At 41.8% G+C, this 21,456-nt stretch overlaps 1 protein-coding gene across 1 annotated transcript in view; it reads left to right on the top strand.

Moving 5' to 3' along the window:
• The window catches only part of AP-2sigma (adaptor protein complex 2, sigma subunit), a 63,539-nt gene that overhangs the window by 7,862 nt on the left and 34,221 nt on the right, over window positions 1-21,456 (top strand). Inside the window, exon 2 of the mRNA XM_071691021.1 lies at window positions 15,589-15,738. Coding sequence (XP_071547122.1) covers window positions 15,589-15,738 — 150 coding nt within the window. The remainder of the gene's footprint in view (window positions 1-15,588; window positions 15,739-21,456) is intronic.

The following is a 21,456-nucleotide window of genomic DNA, read 5'->3' as shown; positions in this document are numbered from 1 at the left end:
AAAAAAGGGGGTGACTGTATTGTTGACTGGTTGGTAAGGTTATTTAATGTATGTATGACTCATGGTGAGGTGCCTGAGGATTGGCGGAATGCGTGCATAGTGCCATTGTACAAAGGCAAAGGGGATAAGAGTGAGTGCTCAAATTACAGAGGTATAAGTTTGTTGAGTATTCCTGGTAAATTATATGGGAGGGTATTGATTGAGAGGGTGAAGGCATGTACAGAGCATCAGATTGGGGAAGAGCAGTGCGGTTTCAGAAGTGGTAGAGGATGTGTGGATCAGGTGTTTGCCTTGAAGAATGTATGTGAGAAATACTTAGAAAAGCAAATGGATTTGTATGTAGCATTTATGGATCTGGAGAAGGCATATGATAGAGTTGATAGAGATGCTCTGTGGAAGGTATTAAGAATATATGGTGTGGGAGGCAAGTTGTTAGAAGCAGTGAAAAGTTTTTATCGAGGATGTAAGGCATGTGTACGTGTAGGAAGAGAGGAAAGTGATTGGTTCTCAGTGAATGTAGGTTTGCGGCAGGGGTGTGTGATGTCTCCATGGTTGTTTAATTTGTTTATGGATGGGGTTGTTAGGGAGGTAAATGCAAGAGTCCTGGAAAGAGGGGCAAGTATGAAGTCTGTTGGGGATGAGAGAGCTTGGGAAGTGAGTCAGTTGTTGTTCGCTGATGATACAGCGCTGGTGGCTGATTCATGTGAGAAACTGCAGAAGCTGGTGACGGAGTTTGGTAAAGTGTGTGGAAGAAGAAAGTTAAGAGTAAATGTGAATAAGAGCAAGGTTATTTAGGTACAGTAGGGTTGAGGGTCAAGTCAATTGGGAGGTGAGTTTGAATGGAGAAAAACTGGAGGAAGTGAAGTGTTTTAGATATCTGGGAGTGGATCTGTCAGCGGATGGAACCATGGAAGCGGAAGTGGATCATAGGGTGGGGGAGGGGGCGAAAATTTTGGGAGCCTTGAAAAATGTGTGGAAGTCGAGAACATTATCTCGGAAAGCAAAAATGGGTATGTTTGAAGGAATAGTGGTTCCAACAATGTTGTATGGTTGCGAGGCGTGGGCTATGGATAGAGTTGTGCGCAGGAGGATGGATGTGCTGGAAATGAGATGTTTGAGGACAATGTGTGGTGTGAGGTGGTTTGATCGAGTAAGTAACGTAAGGGTAAGAGAGATGTGTGGAAATAAAAAGAGCGTGGTTGAGAGAGCAGAAGAGGGTGTTTTGAAATGGTTTGGGCACATGGAGAGAATGAGTGAGGAAGATTGACCAAGAGGATATATGTGTCGGAGGTGGAGGGAACGAGGAGAAGAGGGAGACCAAATTGGAGGTGGAAAGATGGAGTGAAAAAGATTTTGTGTGATCGGGGCCTGAACATGCAGGAGGGTGAAAGGAGGGCAAGGAATAGAGTGAATTGGAGCGATGTGGTATACAGGGGTTGACGTGCTGTCAGTGGATTGAATCAAGGCATGTGAAGCGTCTGGGGTAAACCATGGAAAGCTGTGTAGGTATGTATATTTGCGTGTGTGGACGTGTGTATGTACATGTGTATGGGGGGGGGGGTTTGGGCCATTTCTTTCGTCTGTTTCCTTGCGCTACCTCGCAAACGCGGGAGACAGCGACAAAGTATAAAAAAAAAAAAAAAAAAAAAAAAAAATATAAATATATATATATATATATATATATATATATATATATATATATATATATTTTTTTATTTCATACTATTTGCCATTTCCCGCGTTAGCGAGGTAGCGTTAAGAACAGAGAACTGGGCCTTAGAGGGAATATCCTCACCTGACCCCCTTCTCTGTTCCTTCTTTTGGAAAATTAAAAAAAAAAAAAAAAAAAACAAGAAAGGGGAGGATTTCCAGCCACCCGCTCCCTCCCCTTTTAGTCGCCTTCTACGACACGCAGGGAATACGTGGGAAGTATTCTTTCTCCCCTATCCCCAGGGATAGTGTATATATATATATATATATATATATATATATATATATATATATATATATATACATATACATATATATATATATATATATATATATATATATATATATTATTATTTTTATTTATTATACTTTGTCGCTGTCTCCCGCGTTTGCGAGGTAGCGCAAGGAAACAGACGAAAGAAATGGCCCAACCCCCCCATACACATGTATATACATATGTCCACACACGCAAATATACATACCAACACAGCTTTCCATGGTGTACCCCAGACGCTTCACATGCCCCGATTCAATCCACTGACAGCACGTCAACCCCGGTATACCACATCGCTCCAATTCACTCTATTCCTTGCCCTCCTTTCACCCTCCTGGATGTTCAGGCCCCGATCACACAAAATCCTTTTCACTCCATCCTTCCACCTCCAATTTGGTCTCCCTCTTCTCCTTGTTCCCTCCACCTCCGACACATATATCTTCTTGGTCAATCTCTCCTCACTCATCCTCTCCATGTGCCCAAACCACTTCAAAACACCCTCTTCTGCTCTCTCAACCACGCTCTTTTTATTACCACACATCTATCTTACCCTTACGTTACTCACTCGATCAAACCACCTCACACCACACATTGTCCTCAAACATCTCATTTCCAGCACATCCATCCTCCTGAGCACAACTCTATCCATAGCCCACGCCTCGCAACCATACAACATTGTTGAAACCACTATTCCTTCAAACATACCCATTTTTGCTTTCCGAGATAATGTTCTCGACTTCCACACATTCTTCAAGGCCCCCAGGATTTTCGCCCCCTCCCCCACCCTATATATATATATATATATATATATATATATATATATACTTATATACACACATATATACATATATACGTATATACATATATATATATATATATATATATATATATATATATATATATATATATATATATATATATATATGTATATATACACATATACACATACACATATATATATATATATATATATATATATATATATATATATATATATATATATATATATATATATATATATTTTTTTTTGCTTTGTCGCTGTCTCCCGCGTTTGCGAGGTAGCGCAAGGAAACAGACGAAAGAAATGGCCTAACACACCCCCATACACATGTGTATACATACGTCCACACACGCAAATATACATACCTACACAGCTTTCCATGGTTTACCCCAGACGCTTCACACGCCCTGATTCAACCCACTGACAGCACGTCAACCCCGGTATACCACATCGATCCAATTCACTCTATTCCTTGCCCTCCTTTCACCCTCCTGCATGTTCAGGCCCCGATCACACAAAATCTTTTTCACTCCATCTTTCCACCTCCAATTTGGTCTCCCACTTCTCCTCGTTCCCTCCACCTCCGAAACATATATCCTCTTGGTCAATCTTTCCTCACTCATTCTCTCCATGTGCTCAAACCATTTCAAAACACCCTCTTCTGCTCTCTCAACCACGCTCTTTTTATTTCCACACATCACTCTTACCCTTACGTTACTTACTCGATCAAACCACCTCACACCACACATTGTCCTCAAACATCTCATTTCCAGCACATCCATCCTCCTGCGCACAACTCTATCCATAGCCCACGCCTCGCAACCATACAACATTGTTGGAACCACTATTCCTTCAAACATACCCATTTTTGCTTTCCGAGATAATGTTCTCGACTTCCACACATTCTTCAAGGCCCCCAGAATTTTCGCCCCCTCCCCCACCCTATGATCCACTTCCGCTTCCATGGTTCCATCTGCTGCCAGATCCACTCCCAGATATCTAAAACACTTCACTTCCTCCAGTTTTTCTCCATTCAAACTCACCTCCCAATTGACTTGACCCTCAACCCTACTGTACCTAATAACCTTGCTCTTATTCACATTTACTCTTAACTTTCTTCTTCCACACACTTTACCAAACTCAGTCACCAGCTTCTGCAGTTTCTCACATGAATATATGGAAATCCTCCCCTCTCAATTTTTTTTAATTTTCCAAAAGAAGGAACAGAGAAGGGGGCCAGGTGAGGATATTCCCTCAATGGCCCAGTCCTCTGTTCTTAACGCTACCTCGCTAACGCGGGAAATGGCAAATAGTTTGAAAAAAAAAAAATATATATATATATATATATATATATATATATATATATAAGCATATATATATATATATATATATATATATATATATATATATATATATATATATATATATAAGCAAATGGATTTGTATGTAGCATTTATGGATCTGGAGAAGGCATATGATAGAGTTGATAGAGATGCTCTGCGGAAGGTATTAAGAATATATGGTGTGGGAGGCAAGTTGTTAGAAGCAGTGAAAAGTTTTTATCGAGGATGCAAGGCATGTGTACGTGTAGGAAGAGAGGAAAGTGATTGGTTCTCAGTGAATGTAGGTTTGCGGCTGGGGTGTGTGATGGCTCCATGGTTGTTTAATTTGTTTATGGATGGGGTTGTTAGGGAGGTAAATGCAAGAGTTTTGGAAAGAGGGGCAAGTATGAAGTCTGTTGTGGATGAGAGAGCTTGGGAAGTGAGTCAGTTGTTGTTCGCTGTTACAGCGCTGGTGGCTGATTCATGTGAGAAACTGCAGAAACTGGTGACTGAGTTTGGTAAAGTGTGTGAAAGAAGAAAGTTAAGAGTAAATGTGAATAAGAGCAAGGTTATTAGGTACAGTAGGGTTGAGGGTCAAGCTAATTGGGAGGTAAGTTTGAATGGAGAAAAACTGGAGGAAGTAAAGTGTTTTAGATATCTGGGATTGGATCTGGCAGCGGATGGAACCATGGAAGCGGAGGTAGATCATAGGGTGGGGGAGGGGGCGAAAATCCTGGGAGTCTTGAAGAATGTGTGGAAGTCGAGAACATTATCTCGGAAAGCAAAAGTGAGTATGTTTGAAGGAATAGTGGTTCCAACAATGTTGTATGGTTGCAAGGCGTGGGCTATGGATAGAGTTGTGCGCAGGAGGGTGGATGTGCTGGAAATGAGATGTTTGAGGACAATGTGTGGTGTGAGGTGGTTTGATCGAGTAAGTAACGTAAGGGTAAGAGAGATGTGTGGAAATAAAAAGAGCGTGGTTGAGAGAGCCGAAGAGGGTGTTTTGAAATGGTTTGGGCATATGGAGAGAATGAGTGAGGAAAGATTGACCAAGAGGATATATGTGTCAGAGTTGGAGGGAACGAGGAGAAGTAGGAGACCAAATTGGAGGTGGAAAGATGGAGTGAAAAAGGTTTTGTGTGATCAGGGCCTGAACATGCAGGAGGGTGAAAGGAGGGCAAGGAATAGAGTGAGTTGGATCGATGTGGTATACTAGGGTGAAGCGTCTGGGGTAAACCATGGAAAGCTGTGTAGGTATGTATATTTGCGTGTGTGGACGTATGTATATACATGTGTATGGGGGTGGGTTGGGCCATTTCTTTCATCTGTTTCCTTGCGCTACCTCGCAAAAGCGGGAGACAGCGGCAAAAAAATATATATATATATATATATATATATATATATATATATATATATATATATATATATATATATATATATATACTTTCTTTCTTTTTTTTCATACTATTCGCCATCTCCTGCATTAGTGAGGTTGCATTAAGAACAGAGGACTGGACCTTTGAGGGAATATCCTCACCTGGCCCCATTCTCTGTCCTTTCTTTTGGAAAATTACAAAAATAAAAAACGAGAGGGGAGGATTTCCAGCCCCCCGCTCCCTTCCCTTTTAGTCGCCTTCTATGACACGCAGGGAATACTTGGGAAGTATTCTTTCTCCCTTATATGTATATATTCCTTAGAAGGAGTCTTTTGAAATAAATTACAGTGCCTGCCAATGACGTAGGCTGCAGCACAGCCAGCAAGGATAAACTTGAAATAAAACTGAAAACTGTTGATTCACCACCAAGTACTGGTTTTCCTTTCCTCTTCATACACTTTGAAATGACCAGGAGCTGAATCAGGAAAGTTCTGAAGCCATTTTGGGTCTATCTTTGCCCAAATTTCACAAACAGCCACCCCTCAGCTTAGGCAGTGATGGAGTATCCCTTTTACATAATTTCTTTTTTACAAGTGCCCTTTAGTTTTCTTTTTCAAACTATTCGCCATTTCTCGCATTAGCAAGGTTGGGTTAAGAACAGAGGACTGGGCCTCTGAGGGAATATCCTCATCTGGCCCCCTTCTCTGTTCCTTCTTTTGGAAAATTAAAAAAAAAAACGGGAGCGGGAGGCCAGAAATCCTCCCCTCCTTGTATTAACTTTCTAAAATGGGAAACAGAAGAAGGAGTCACGCGGGGAGTGCTCATCCTCCTCGAAGGCTCAGAGTGGGGTGCCTAAATGTGTGTGGATGTAACCAAGATGTGAAAAAAGGAGAGATAGGTAGTATGTTTGAGGAAAGGAACCTGGATGTTTTGGCTCTGAGTGAAACGAAGCTAAAGGGTAAAGGGGAAGAGTGGTTTGGGAATGTCGGGAGTAAAGTCAGGGGTTAGTGAGAGGACAAGAGCAAGGGAAGGAGTAGCAATACTCCTGAAACAGGAGTTGTGGGAGTATGTGATAGAATGTAAGAAAGTAAATTCTCGATTAATATGGGTAAAACTGAAAGTTGATGGAGAGAGGTGGGTGATTATTGGTGCATATGCACCCGGGCATGAGAAGAAAGATCATGAGAGGCAAGTGTTTTGGGAGCAGCTGAATGAGTATGTTAGTGGTTTTGATGCACGAGACCGGGTTATAGTGATGGGTGATTTGAATGCAAAGGTGAGTAATGTGGCAGTTGAGGGAATAATTGGTATACATGGGGTGTTCAGTGTTGTAAATGGAAATGGTGAAGAGCTTGTAGATTTATGTGCTGAAAAAGGACTGATGATTGGGAATACCTGGTTTAAAAAGCGAGATATACATAAGTATACTTATGTAAGTAGGAGAGATGGCCAGAGAGCGTTATTGGATTACGTGTTAATTGACAGGTGTGCGAAAGAGAGACTTTTGGATGTTAATGTGCTGAGAGGTGCAACTGGAGGGATGTCTGATCATTATCTTGTGGAGGCTAAGGTGAAGATTTGTATGGGTTTTCAGAAAAGAAGAGTGAATGTTGGGGTGAAGAGGGTGGTGAGAGTAAGTGAGCTTAGGAAGGAGACCTGTGTGAGGAAGTACCAGGAGAGACTGAGTACAGAATGGAAAAAGGTGAGAACAATGGAAGTAAGGGGAGTGGGGGAGGAATGGGATGTATTTAGGGAATCAGTGATGGATTGCGCAAAAGATGCTTGTGGCATGAGAAGAATGGGAGGTGGGTTGATTAGAAAGGGTAGTGAGTGGTGGGATGAAGAAGTAAGAGTATTAGTGAAAGAGAAGAGAGAGGCATTTGGACGATTTTTGCAGAGAAAAAATGCAATTGAGTGGGAGATGTATAAAAGAAAGAGACAGGAGGTCAAGAGAAAGGTGCAAGAGGTGAAAAAAAGGGCAAAGAGAGTTGGGGTGAGAGAGTATCATTAAATTTTAGGGAGAATAAAAAGATGTTCTGGAAGGAGGTAAATAAAGTGCGTAAGACAAGGGAGCAAATGGGAACTTCAGTGAAGGGCGCAAATGGGGAGGTGATAACAAGTAGTGGTGATGTGAGAAGGAGATGGAGTGAGTATTTTGAAGGTTTGTTGAATGTGTTTGATGATAGAGTGGCAGATATAGGGTGTTTTGGTCGAGGTGGTGTGCAAAGTGAAAGGGTTAGGGAAAATGATTTGGTAAACAGAGAGGAGGTAGTGAAAGCTTTGCGGAAGATGAAAGCCGGCAAGGCAGCAGGTTTGGATGGTATTGCAGTGGAATTTATTAAAAAAGCGGGTGACTGTATTGTTGACTGGTTGGTAAGGTTATTTAATGTATGTATGACTCATGGTGAGGTGCCTGAGGATTGGCGGAATGCGTGCATAGTGCCATTGTACAAAGGCAAAGGGGATAAGAGTGAGTGCTCAAATTACAGAGGTATAAGTTTGTTGAGTATTCCTGGTAAATTATATGGGAGGGTATTGATTGAGAGGGTGAAGGCATGTACAGAGCATCAGATTGGGGAAGAGCAGTGTGGTTTCAGAAGTGGTAGAGGATGTGTGGATCAGGTGTTTGCTTTGAAGAATGTATGTGAGAAATACTTAGAAAAGCAAATGGATTTGTATGTAGCATTTATGGATCTGGAGAAGGCATATGATAGAGTTGATAGAGATGCTCTGTGGAAGGTATTAAGAATATATGGTGTGGGAGGAAAGTTGTTAGAAGCAGTGAAAAGTTTTTATCGAGGATGTAAGGCATGTGTACGTGTAGGAAGAGAGGAAAGTGATTGGTTCTCAGTGAATGTAGGTTTGCGGCAGGGGTGTGTGATGTCTCCATGGTTGTTTAATTTGTTTATGGATGGGGTTGTTAGGGAGGTAAATGCAAGAGTTTTGGAAAGAGGGGCAAGTATGAAGTCTGTTGGGGATGAGAGAGCTTGGGAAGTGAGTCAGTTGTTGTTCGCTGATGATACAGGGCTGGTGGCTGATTCATGTAAGAAAATGCAGAAGCTGGTGACTGAGTTTGGTAAAGTGTGTGGAAGAAGAAAGTTAAGAGTAAATGTGAATAAGAGCAAGGTTATTAGGTACAGTAGGGTTGAGGGTCAAGTCAATTGGGAGGTGAGTTTGAATGGAGTAAAACTGGAGGAAGTGAAATGTTTTAGATATCTGGGAGTGGATCTGGCAGCGGATGGAACCATGGAAGCGGAAGTGGATCATAGGGTGGGGGAGGGGGCGAAAATTCTGGGGGCCTTGAAGAATGTGTGGAAGTCGAGAACATTATCTCGGAAAGCAAAAATGGGTATGTTTGAAGGAATAGTGGTTCCAACAATGTTGTATGGTTGCGAGGCGTGGGCTATGGATAGAGTTGTGCGCAGGAGGATGGATGTGCTGGAAATGAGATGTTTGAGGACAATGTGTGGTGTGAGGTGGTTTGATCGAGTGAGTAACGTAAGGGTAAGAGAGATGTGTGGAAATAAAAAGAGCGTGGTTGAGAGAGCAGAAGAGGGTGTTTTGAAGTGGTTTGGGCACATGGAGAGAATGAGTGAGGAAAGATTGACCAAGAGGATATATGTGTCGGAGGTGGAGGGAACGAGGAGAAGAGGGAGACCAAATTGGAGGTGGAAAGATGGAGTGAAAAAGATTTTGTGTGATCGGGGCCTGAACATGCAGGAGGGTGAAAGGAGGGCAAGGAATAGAGTGAATTGGAGCGATGTGGTATACCGGGGTTGACGTGCTGTCAGTGGATTGAATCAAGGCATGTGAAGCGTCTGGGGTAAACCATGGAAAGCTGTGTAGGTATGTATATTTGCGTGTGTGGACGTATGTATATACATGTGTATGGGGGGGGGGGTTGGGCCATTTCTTTCGTCTGTTTCCTTGCACTACCTCGCAAACGCAGGAGACAGCGACAAAGTATAATATATAATATATATATATATATAATATAATATATAGTATATATATATATATATATATATATATATATATATATATATATATATATATATATATATGGGGAGGTGATAACAAGTAGTGGTGATGTGAGAAGGAGATGGAGTGAGTATTTTGAAGGTTTGTTGAATGTGTTTGATGATAGAGTGGCAGATATAGGGTGTTTTGGTCGAGGTGGTGTGCAAAGTGAGAGGGTTAGGGAAAATGATTTGGTAAACAGAGAAGAGGTAGTGAAAGCTTTGCGGAAGATGAAAGCCGGCAAGGCAGCAGGTTTGGATGGTATTGCAGTGGAATTTATTAAAAAAGGGGGTGACTGTATTGTTGACTGGTTGGTAAGGTTATTTAATGTATGTATGACTCATGGTGAGGTGCCTGGGGATTGGCGGAATGCGTGCATAGTGCCATTGTACAAAGGCAAAGGGGATAAGAGTGAGTGCTCAAATTACAGAGGTATAAGTTTGTTGAGTATTCCTGGTAAATTATATGGGAGGGTATTGATTGAGAGGGTGAAGGCATGTACAGAGCATCAGATTGGGGAAGAGCAGTGTGGTTTCAGAAGTGGTAGAGGATGTGTGGATCAGGTGTTTGCTTTGAAGAATGTATGTGAGAAATACTTAGAAAAGCAAATGGATTTGTATGTAGCATTTATGGATCTGGAGAAGGCATATGATAGAGTTGATAGAGATGCTCTGTGGAAGGTATTAAGATTATATGGTGTGGGAGGAAAGTTGTTAGAAGCAGTGAAAAGTTTTTATTGAGGATGTAAGGCATGTGTACGTGTAGGAAGCAAGGAAAGTGATTGGTTCTCAGTGAATGTAGGTTTGCGGCAGGGGTGTGTGATGTCTCCATGGTTGTTTAATTTGTTTATGGATGGGGTTGTTAGGGAGGTAAATGCAAGAGTTTTGGAAAGAGGGGCAAGTATGACGTCTGTTGGGGATGAGAGAGCTTGGGAAGTGAGTCAGTTGTTGTTCGCTGATGATACAGGGCTGGTGGCTGATTCATGTGAGAAACTGCAGAAGCTGGTGACTGAGTTTGGTAAAGTGTGTGGAAGAAGAAAGTTAAGAGTAAATATGAATAAGAGCAAGGTTATTAGGTACAGTAGGGTTGAGGGTCAAGTCAATTGGGAGGTGAGTTTGAATGGAGAAAAACTGGAGGAAGTAAAGTGTTTTAGATATCTGGGAGTGGATCTGGCAGCGGATGGAACCATGGAAGCGGAAGGGGATCATAGGGTGGGGGAGGGGGCGAAAATTCTGGGGGCCTTGAAGAATGTGTGGAAGTCGAGAACATTATCTCGGAAAGCAAAAATGGGTATGTTTGAAGGAATAGTGGTTCCAACAATGTTGTATGGTTGCGAGGCGTGGGCTATGGATAGAGTTGTGCGCAGGAGGATGGATGTGCTGGAAATGAGATGTTTGAGGACAATGTGTGGTGTAAGGTGGTTTGATCGAGTGAGTAACGTAAGGGTAAGAGAGATGTGTGGAAATAAAAAGAGCGTGGTTGAGAGAGCAGAAGAGGGTGTTTTGAAGTGGTTTGGGCACATGGAGAGGATGAGTGAGGAAAGATTGACCAAGAGGATATATGTGTCGGAGGTGGAGGGAACGAGGAGAAGAGGGAGACCAAATTGGAGGTGGAAAGATGGAGTGAAAAAGATTTTGTGTGATTGGGGCCTGAACATGCAGGAGGGTGAAAGGAGGGCAAGGAATAGAGTGAATTGGAGCGATGTGGTATACCGGGGTTGACGTGCTGTCAGTGGATTGAAGCAGGGCATGTGAAGCGTCTGGGGTAAACCATGGAAAGCTGTGTAGGTATGTATATTTGCGTGTGTGGACGTATGTATATACATGTGTATGGGGGGTGGTTGGGCCATTTCTTTCGTCTGTTTCCTTGCGCTACCTCGCAAACGCGGGAGACAGCGACAAAGTATAATAATGAAATAATAAAAAATAATATATATATAATCCCTGGGGATAGGGGAGAAAGAATACTTCCTATGCGTTCCTCACGTGTCGTAGAAGGCGACTGAAGGGGATGGGAATGGGGGGCTGGAAACCCTCCCCTCCTTGTATTTTAACTTTCTAAAAGGGGAAACAGAAGAAGGAGTCACGTGGGGAGTGCTCATCCTCCTCGAAGGCTCAGATTGGGGTGTCTAAATGTGTGTGGATGTAACCAAGATGAGAAAAAAGGAGAGATAGGTAGTATGTTTGAAGAAAGGAAGGTAGTATGTTTGAAGAAAGGAACCTGGATGTTTTGGCTCTGAGTGAAACGAAGCCCAAGGGTAAAGGGGAAGAGTGGTTTGGGAATGTCTGGGGAGTAAAGTCAGGGGTTAGTAAGAGGACAAGAGCAAGGGAAGGGGTAGCACTACTCCTGAAACAGGAGTGATGGGAGTATGTGATAGAGTGTAAGAAAGTAAACTCTAGATTGATATGGGTAAAACTGAAAGTGGATGGAGAGAGATGGGTGATTATTGGTGCATATGCACCTGGGCATGAGGAGAAAGATCATGAGAGGCAAGTGTTTTGGGAGGAGCTGAGTGAGTGTGTTAGTAGTTTTGATGCGCGAGACTGAGTTATAGTGATGGGTGATTTGAATGCAAAGGTGAGTGATGTGGCAATTGAGGGAATAATTGTTGTACATGGGATGTTCAGTGTTGTAAATGGAAATGGTGAAGAGCTTGCAGATTTATGTGCTGAAAAAGGACTGGTGATTGGGAATACCTGGTTTAAAAAGAGAGATATACATAAGTATACGTATGTAAGTTGGAGAGATGGCCAGAGAGCGTTATTGGATTACGTGTTAATTGATAGGCGTGCGAAAGAGAGACTTTTGGATGTTAATGTGCTGAGAGGTGCAACTGGAGGGATGTCTGATCATTATCTTGTGGAGGCAAAGGTGAAGATTTGTAGAAGTTTTCAGAGAGGAAGAGAGAATGTTGGGGTGAAAAAGAGTAGTGAGAGTAAGTGAGCTTGGGAAGGAGATGTGTGAGGAAGTACCAGGAGAGACTGAGTACAGAATGGAAAAAGGTGAGAACAAAGGACGTAATGGGAGTGGGGGAGGAATGGGATGTATTTAGGGAAGCAGTGGTGGCTTGCGCAAAAGATGTTTGTGGCATAAGACGCATGGGAGGTGGGCAGATTAGAAAGGGTAGTGAGTGGTGGGATGAAGAAGTAAGATTATTAGTGAAAGAGAAGAGAGGGGCATGTGGACGATTTTTGCAGGGAAATAATGCAAATGAGTGGGAGATGTATAAAAGAAAGAGGCAGGTCAAGAGAAAGATGCAAGAGGTGAAAAAAAGGACAAATGAGAGTTGGGGTGAGAGAGTATCATTAGAGTTTAGGGAGAATAGAAAATGTTTTGGAAGGAGGTAAATAAAGTACATAAAACAAGGGAGCAAATGGGAACTTCAGTGAAGGGAGCTAATGGGGAGGTGATAACAAGTAGTGGTGATGTGAGACGGAGATGGAGTGAGTATTTTGAAGGTTTGCTGAATGTGTTTGATGATAGAGTGGTAGATATAGGGTGTTTTGGTCGAGGTGGTGTGCAAAGTGAGAGGGTTAGGGAGAATGATTTGGTAAACAGAGAAGAGGTAGTAAAAGCTTTGTGGAAGATAAAAGCCATCAAGGCAGCGGGTTTGGATGGTATTGCAGTGGAATTTATTAAAAACGGGGGTGACTGTATTGTTGACTGGTTGGTAAGGTTATTTGATGTATGTATGATTCATGGTGAGGTGCCTGAGGATTAGCAGAATGCTATCATAGTGCCATTGTATAAAGGCAAAGGGGATAAAAGTGAGTGCTCAAATTACAGAGGTATAAGTTTGTTGAGTATTCTTGGGAGATTATATGGGAGGGTATTGATTGAGAGTGTGAAGGCATGTACAGAGCATCAGATTGGGGAAGAGCAGTGTGGTTTCAGAAGTGGTAGAGGATGTGTGGATCAGGTGTATGCTTTGAAGAATGTATGTGAGAAATACTTAGAAAAGCAAATGGATTTGTATGTAGCATTTATGGATCTGGAGAAGGCATATGATAGAGTTGATAGAGATGCTATGTGAAAGGTATTAAGAATATATGATGTGGGAGGCAAGTTGTTAGAAGCAGTGAAAAGTTTTTATCGAGGATGTAAGGCATGTGTACGTGTAGGAAGAGAGGAAAGTGATTGGTTCTCAGTGAATGTAGGTTTGCGGCAGGGGTGTGTGATGTCTCCATGGTTGTTTAATTTGTGTATGGATGGGGTTGTGAGGGAGGTGAATGCAAGAGTTTTGGAAAGAGGGGCAAGTATGCAGTCTGTTGTGGATGAGAGAGCTTGGGAAGTGAATCAGTTGTTGTTCGCTGATGATACAGCGCTGGTGGCTGATTCATGTGTGAAACTGCAGAAGCTGGTGACTGAGTTTGATGAAGTGTGTGAAAGAAGAATGCTGAGAGTAAATGTGAATAAGAGCAAGGTTATTAGGTACATTAGGGTTGAGGGACAAGTCAGTTGGGAGGTAGGTTTGAATGGAGAAGAACTGAAGGAAGTAAAGTGTTTCAGATATCTGGGAGTGTATTTGGCTGTGGATGGAGCCATGGAAGCGGAAGTGAATCGTAGGTTGGAGGAGGGGCAAAAGTTCTGGGAGAGTTGAATAATGTGTGGAAGTCAAGAACTTTATCACAGAAAGCAAAAATGGGTATGCTTGAAGGAATAGTGGTTCCAACAATGTTATATGGTTGCTAGGCATGGGCTATAGAAAGAGTTGTGCGGAGGAGGGTGGATGTGCTGGAAATGAGATGTTTGAGGACAATATGTGGTGTGAGGTGGTTTGATCAAGTAAGTAATGTAAGGGTAAGAGAGATGTGTGGTAATAAAAAGAATGTGGTTGAGAGAGCAGAAGAGGGTGTTTTGAAATGTTTTGGTCACATGGAGAGAATGATTGAGGAAAGATTAACAAAGAGGATATATGTGTCAGAGGTGGAGGGAACGAGGAGAAATGGGAGACTAAATTGGAGATGGATTGAACCAGGTCATGTGAAGCGTCTGGGGTAAACCATGGAAAGTTCTGTGGGGCCTGGATGTGGAAAGGGAGCTGTGGTTTCGGTGCATTTTTACATGACAGCTAGAGACGCTGCTGCTACATTCTCTGCTTTCCTTCAGCTGCTGCCACTTTCTCTTTGCCTCTCTCCAACTGCAGCCACTTTCTCTCTCCTTTCCTCCAGCAGCTTCCACCTTCTCTTTGCTTCTCCTCCAGCTTCTACTTCTTTCTCTTTGCTTCTCCTCCAGCTGCTGCCAGTTTCTTTCAGCTGTTGCCCCTTTCCCTTAACTTTCCTACAGCTGCTGCAATGTTCCCTTTGCTTTCCTCCAGCTGTTGCCATATTTCCTATGCTTTTTTCCAAATGAAGCCATTTTCCCTATGCTTTCCTCTTGCTGCTGCGACATGCCAAATGCTTTGGGAGCTGCTACTACGTTCTCTTTGCTTTACCCCAGCTGCTGGCACTTTGTTTTTTGCTTACTTCCAGCTGCTTCCACTTTCCCTCTGCTTTCCTCTGCCTTCTGCATTTTTTTTTTCTTTTCAGTAGCTGCTTCATCTTTTCCTCTGCCACTTTTTCTTTGCTTTCCTCAAGCTGCTGCCACTTTCTCTTTGTTTTCTTTCAGCAGCTGCCACTTTCCCCTTGCTTTCCTCCAGCTGCTGCTACTTTTCCCTAGCTTTCCTGTTGCAGCTGCTACGTCCTCTTGCTTTCCTCCAGCTGCTGCCACTCTCTATTTGCTTTCCTCCAGCTGTTGCTACTTTCTTTTTGATTTTCTCCAGCTGCTACCTTTTTCTTGCTTTCCTCCAGCTCCTGCCACTTTGCCTTTGCTTTTCTCCAGCTTGTTTTACTTTTCTTTTGCTGTCCTCCACCTTCTGCCACTTTTTGTCTCTTTCCTTCCAGCAGCTGCCACTTTTTCTCTCTTTTCTTCCAGCAGTTGCCACTTTTCTTTTGCTTTCTTCCAGTTGCTACCACTTTCTCTCTGCTTTTCTCCAGCTGCTGTCACTTTCTCTTTGCTGCCACAAAATATTATGCATGTGAGACCAGAGTCAGTGTTGCATACAACTTTTGAAATATTAAGTGTTTGGATTTCATAATTGGACTTAGTTTATTGTTTTATTTGCAGATTCGGTTCATATTGATTCAGAACCGTGCAGGAAAAACTCGGTTGGCCAAATGGTATATGAACTTTGATGATGATGAAAAACAGAAGTTGATTGAAGAAGTACATGCTGTTGTCACAGTCAGGGATGCCAAGCACACTAATTTTGTGGAGGTGAGTTACACTTAAATTCAGAATTTGTAAAATCATATGAAAAACAAATGAAAGTTTTCATATTTTCTCTGAAAAGGAAATGCATTGATTTTTCTGTTTTTTGTAAGATTTTGAACCAGTGATTTAAAGGAAATATGACTTGAAAAAAGTATATTGACTAATGGTTGTCAGATTTACAGATTTCACATGTGTGCATATTGGCATTCTCTACCCTCAGATTAATCTCTCTTTCTAATTCTGTGTTACACCTTTCTGAAAGCTTTTTAGAACTGAATATTTCCAGTCCATTCTGGTCTTTTCTAGTTTTGCTTTAGGATTAATGTGTGGACAGTTTTTAAATTCACGTCCACCAATTTCCTGAGCTGTCACATACACTTGCAGCATTTAGAGATGAATGTTTGTTAATGTCCCTTTACATAACTTTGTAATATTACTCTTACTCTTGAGTCAACCCTTATTACTATTCTTTACTGGAAACTTAATGCATTGCTTGCATTGTTTTGAAATTTTTGAATTTGAAATGACTATATGTCATAGACAGATGAGTATATATACCTTTAGTTCCAGGACACCACAAGCTTGCATCTGTCTAACATACTTATGGTGCATGTAACTCACTCACTGCTCCAGAACATCATTTTCTGGCATGCATCATTCAGTTATGTACTGACCCTGTATTATCTTGCCTTCATTGGAGTCCATATTGATACATTCTGCAACATGCTGGATAAGTATTTTCATCACTTCCTTGTACCAGTCAGCCTGTGGGGACACACCTCCTTCACCTCTAGACACACGTTCGATTCCTGCTGTCTCTTCAGTAGCCTACAAATTGCACATGATAGCTTAGCTTCTTCATTCTGTTGTGAGTTGGAGGTGTGTCATGAGATGGGAATCAGTTTCATGTCCATAGAATAAGATTCTCCATACCAAGCCTTAAAGGATATGTCAGATCAACAACCACAGAGTGTAGCTCTAAATTGAAGAAAAACTCTAGAACTGACAATTGATTCTCTACTTAATGATACCATATCCCTTGGAATGGGGGAGAAAGATTACTTGACAGTGATGCAAAATGTGCCTAAAGCAAGAGGAAATGGAGGAATGGAAACACTCCCCTCCATGTATTTTAATATGTATCTAAAACTTGGAATAGAAGGAGTTAAGCAAGGAGTGCTTATCCTCCTGGAGGACTCAAGCTGAGGTGTCTGAATGTATGTGGGTGTAACCAAGATAAGAAGGAGGGAGAGATAGCTGGTTTGTTTAAGGAGAAGAACCTGGATGTTTTTGCTCTGAATGAAACAAAGCTAAAGGGTAAAGGAGAAGAATGGTTGAGAATGCTGTATGGGTAAAGTCAGGTGTTGGTGTTAGGAGGGCAAGAGTTTAAGAAAGGGTAGTACTATTTATCAGTCTGGAGTAGTGGGAATGTGTGAGCTCCAGATTGATGTGGGTAAGAATTAAAGTGGGTTGCAAGTGATGGATGATTATTAGTGCTTATGCACCTAGTCATGAGAAGGAGGATGATAAGAGGCATGTGTTTTGGGAGCAGCTGAATGAGTGTCATTAGTTTTGATGCTAGAGATCGAGTATTAATGATGGTTGATTTAGATAGGAGAATGAGTAGAGTGGCAATTGAGTGTATGACTGGGGGATGTAGGGGTGTTCAGTGTGATGAATAGGAATGGTGAACAGCTTGTCAATATGTGCACTGAAAATGGTCCAGTGATTGGGAAGACCTGGTTGAAAATGAGGGACATGCTTATGTAAATGTGGATGAGTAGGAAAGATGGTCAGCAGGCATTATTGTATTCATTGGTGTGCAAAAGATAGACTCTTGGTTGTGAAAGTGTTAAGTAGCAGCAAGGGGATGTTTGACCATTACTTGGTGGAGGTAAGGATGAAGATTTGTAGGAGTTTTGGGGAAAGAAGATATGGTATGACTGAGAAGAGGACAATGAAGGTAAGTGAGTTTGGGAAAGAGTGGTGTGTGAAGAAATACCAGGAGAGATTGGATATGTGGGAGCAAAAGGAAAGAGTAAGAGATGCAAGTGGATTGGTTGAGTACTGGAGGATATTTAGGCATATGCAAGAGATGTGTGTGGCCTGTGGGTGGGGGGTAGGAGAGAAAGGGTAGTCATTGGTGCAATGACAAAGTATAATTGTTAGTGAAAGAGAGGCATATGGGTGGTACTTGCAGGGAAAGAGTGCATATGAGTGCAGCAACAGGTCGTAAGGGAGCAGGGGTTGAAAAAGTGGACATTTGAATTAGGATGAGTGATTATCAGTAAACTTTAGGGAGAATGAGGTGTTTTGGAACAGGTAAATAGTGTGAGAAAACAGGAGAACAAACAGGAACATCATTGAAAGGGTAAATAGGTAAGTGATGACAGGTATTGATGAGGAGATGGAGCGAGTATTTTGAGGGATTGTTAAATATGTTTGATATAAGCAAAAGCAGCCTCACCAGCCTTCTTGATATTGTGTTTATTGAAGCATTTCCTAAAATTCACAAACCAACCAGGACATGCTTGAAATATCTTCACTACTTTTTCTTTGACTGCCATCATATGTATTGGCATTTGCTTGTATCACAAGCATGCTGACAAGAACATTTTTATGAGTTTGATGTTTGATCCATGTGGTCAACATTTGTTCCATTCTTTCCGTACTTGAACTTTAGGAATACAAGGTCTTAGGTGCACTGATTAATGTTCGACTCTTGGCACTCTCCCTTGTCTGTAAAGTAGATCCACCAAGTCCAAAACCAACTTCATATTAGCTATTCATTCATCTGTCATAATGTTGTGCACATCCATCATAATCTCGTTGGTAATGGCCATATGCTTCTTAGCACATTGCTAACAGGACAAATGAAAAGACACTTTGGTTGCATGATGCAAGAAGCAAATCATGTGAAGTATACGGTATACTGCTGCAAAAAGTAATGTAGCACTTCATGAGTGCATGTGCTTGTTTCTAACTCAACGCTAGCAATGCCACACACTGTGCTCCAGCCTAGTCATGATCATATATTCCAAACAACGCACTGCTTAAATTTAGAAAAAAAGGTGTAAATAGACCATGCAAGTTATTCTGAAAATAGTATATATCTAATATGTATATATCAAGGGGTTCCTGTTTGTGTGGTAGGGGTTTTTGATGTCACTATGGCTTGATATGTTTACAGTTGGGTTAGTCTACATATCTGTATCTCTGATGCCTTCATTCATTTCTGTAACTCCCATCAAGTAGGCAGCCTCATCAAAACAGCCTCCATGTATTTCTGTCTATACATACTTCCCTTGTATGCACCATTCCATGCATTCTTTCATTCTGTAAGAGTTTTGGAGAAAAGTGTGAATATGCAGTCTGTAGGGGATTGGGATGCCTGAGAATAAGTCAAAAATTGCAGAAGTTGGTGACAGATTGGAAGTGTGTCAGAAAAGAGGAAGTAGAGATTAAATGTGAAAATAAGCAAGTTAATTGGGTTTATCAGGGTAGAGGAACAGATTAGTTGATGTGTAAGGTTGAATGGGGAAAAACTGGAGGAAGTGAAGTGTTTTAGGTACCTTGGAATGGACATAACAGTGAATGGAAGCATAGGTGAGTCATAGGTTTGATAAGGGGGGGATGAAGGTTCTGGGAGTTCTTTGTTTTTTATGATTTGGAAAGAGAAATCATTATCTGGGAGGGCAAAAATGGGTATGTTTGAAGGTAAAGTGTTCCTAACAACAATACATGGGTGTGAGGCATGGGCTGTAAATAAGGCTGTATAAAGGAGGGTGGATATGTTGGAAATGAAATGTTTGAGGACTATAACTGTTGTGAGGTGGTTCGATTAAGTAATGAAAGGGTAAGAGAGAGGTGTTGTAATAAATGGAGTGTATTTGAGAGCTGAAGGTGGATGTGCTGAAATGGTTTGGACATATGGAGAAAATGAGTGAGGAATGGTTGCCAAAGAGGATATATTTGTCAGAAGCGAAGGGAACAAAGAGAACAAGGAGACCAAATTGGAGGTGGAAGGATGGTGTGTAAAAGATTTTGAGCAGTTGTGGCCTGAACTTGTTAGGAGGGTGAAAGATGTGCATGGGATAGAGTGAACTGGAGCAATGTAGTATACAGGTGTCAACATGCTGTCATTGGACTGATTCAGGGCATGTGAAGCATCTAGGATAAGCCATGGAAAGGTATATGGGACCTGGTTGTAGATAGGGAGCTGTAGTTTTGGTGTATTACACATGACAACGAGTTGGATGTGAGTAGATGTGGCCTTTTTTTTGTCTGTTCCTGGCTCTACCTTGCTGATGTGAGAAACAGCGATCAATTATGGTAGGTAAGATTGGTGTGCATGGGGTATTCAGTGTTATGAAGAGCTTGTGGAGTTGTGTTCTGAAAAAAGACTGGTGATTGGAAATAACTTGGTTTAAAAAGAGAGATATACTCAAGTATATGTGTGCGAGTAGGAGAGATGGTCAGCAGGCATTATTAGATTATGTATTAATTGATAAGTGTGTAAAAGAGAGACTTTTAGATGTAAATGTGCTCAGAGGGGCAGCTGGTGGGATGTCTGATCACCGTCTCATGGAGAAGAGGGTGAAGATTTGTGGAGGTTTTCAAAAAAGAGGAGACAATTCTGGGGAGAAGAGTTGAGAGAAAGTGAGCTTAGAAAGTAGACTTGTGGTAAAAAATACCAGGAGACATTGAGTGTAGAATGGCAAAAAGGTGAGAGCAAATGAAGTGAGGGGAGTTGGTGAGGAATGGCAGTTATTTAGGGAAGCAGTGATTGCTTGTACAAGAGATGTATGTGGCATGCAGAAGGTGGGAGGTGGGCAGATTAGAAAGGGTAAAAGTGGTGGGATGAGGACGTAAAGTTGCTAGTGAAAGACAAAAGAGTGGCATTTGGGCAGTACTTACAAGGAAGGAGTGCAAATGGTTGGGAAGTGTATAAGAGAAAGTGGCAGGAGATCAAGAGGAAGGTGCAGGGGTTGAAAAAGAGGTCAAATGAGAGTTGGGGTGAGAGAGTATCATTAACCTTTAGGGAGAATAAAAAGATATTATGGAAGGAGGTAAATATTGTGCAAAAGACAAGAGAACAAATGGGGACATCTATGAATTGAGCAAAAGAGGAAGTGATAACAGGTAGTGATGGAATAAGGAGATGGAATAAGTATTTTGAAGGATTGTTGAATATGAGAGATGTAGGGTGTTTAGGTCAGGGTGGTATGTGAAGTGAGAGAGTAGGGAGAATGGTTTGGTGAAGAGAGAAGAGTTGGTGAAAGCCTCACAGGTGAAATCTGGCAAGACAATGGGATTGGATGGTATTGCAGTTGAATTTAGTAAGAAAATGGGGTGACTGTGTTGTTGATTTGTTGGTAAGGATATTCTTTGTATGTATGGATCGTGGTGAAGTGCCTGAGGGTTGGAGGAATGCATGCATAGTGCTACTATATGAAGGCAGAGGGGATAAAGGTGAGCATTGAAACTGCAGAGGCATAAGTTTGTTGAGTATACCTGGAAAATTATACATGAGGGTATTGAATGAGAGGGTGAAGGCATGGACATAGCGTTGGATTAGGGAGGAGCAGTGTGGTTTTAGAAGTGACAGATGATGTGTGGATCAGATGTTTGCTTGAAGAATGTGTGTGAGAAATACTTAGAAAAGCATTGATTTATATGTGTTTTTTTATGATCTAGAAAAGGCATATGATAGGGAGGATA

Source organism: Panulirus ornatus, chromosome 50, assembly GCF_036320965.1.
Source record: "Panulirus ornatus isolate Po-2019 chromosome 50, ASM3632096v1, whole genome shotgun sequence".
Lineage (NCBI taxonomy): Eukaryota > Metazoa > Arthropoda > Malacostraca > Decapoda > Palinuridae > Panulirus > Panulirus ornatus.
This window is presented reverse-complemented; position numbering and strand designations above follow the sequence as displayed.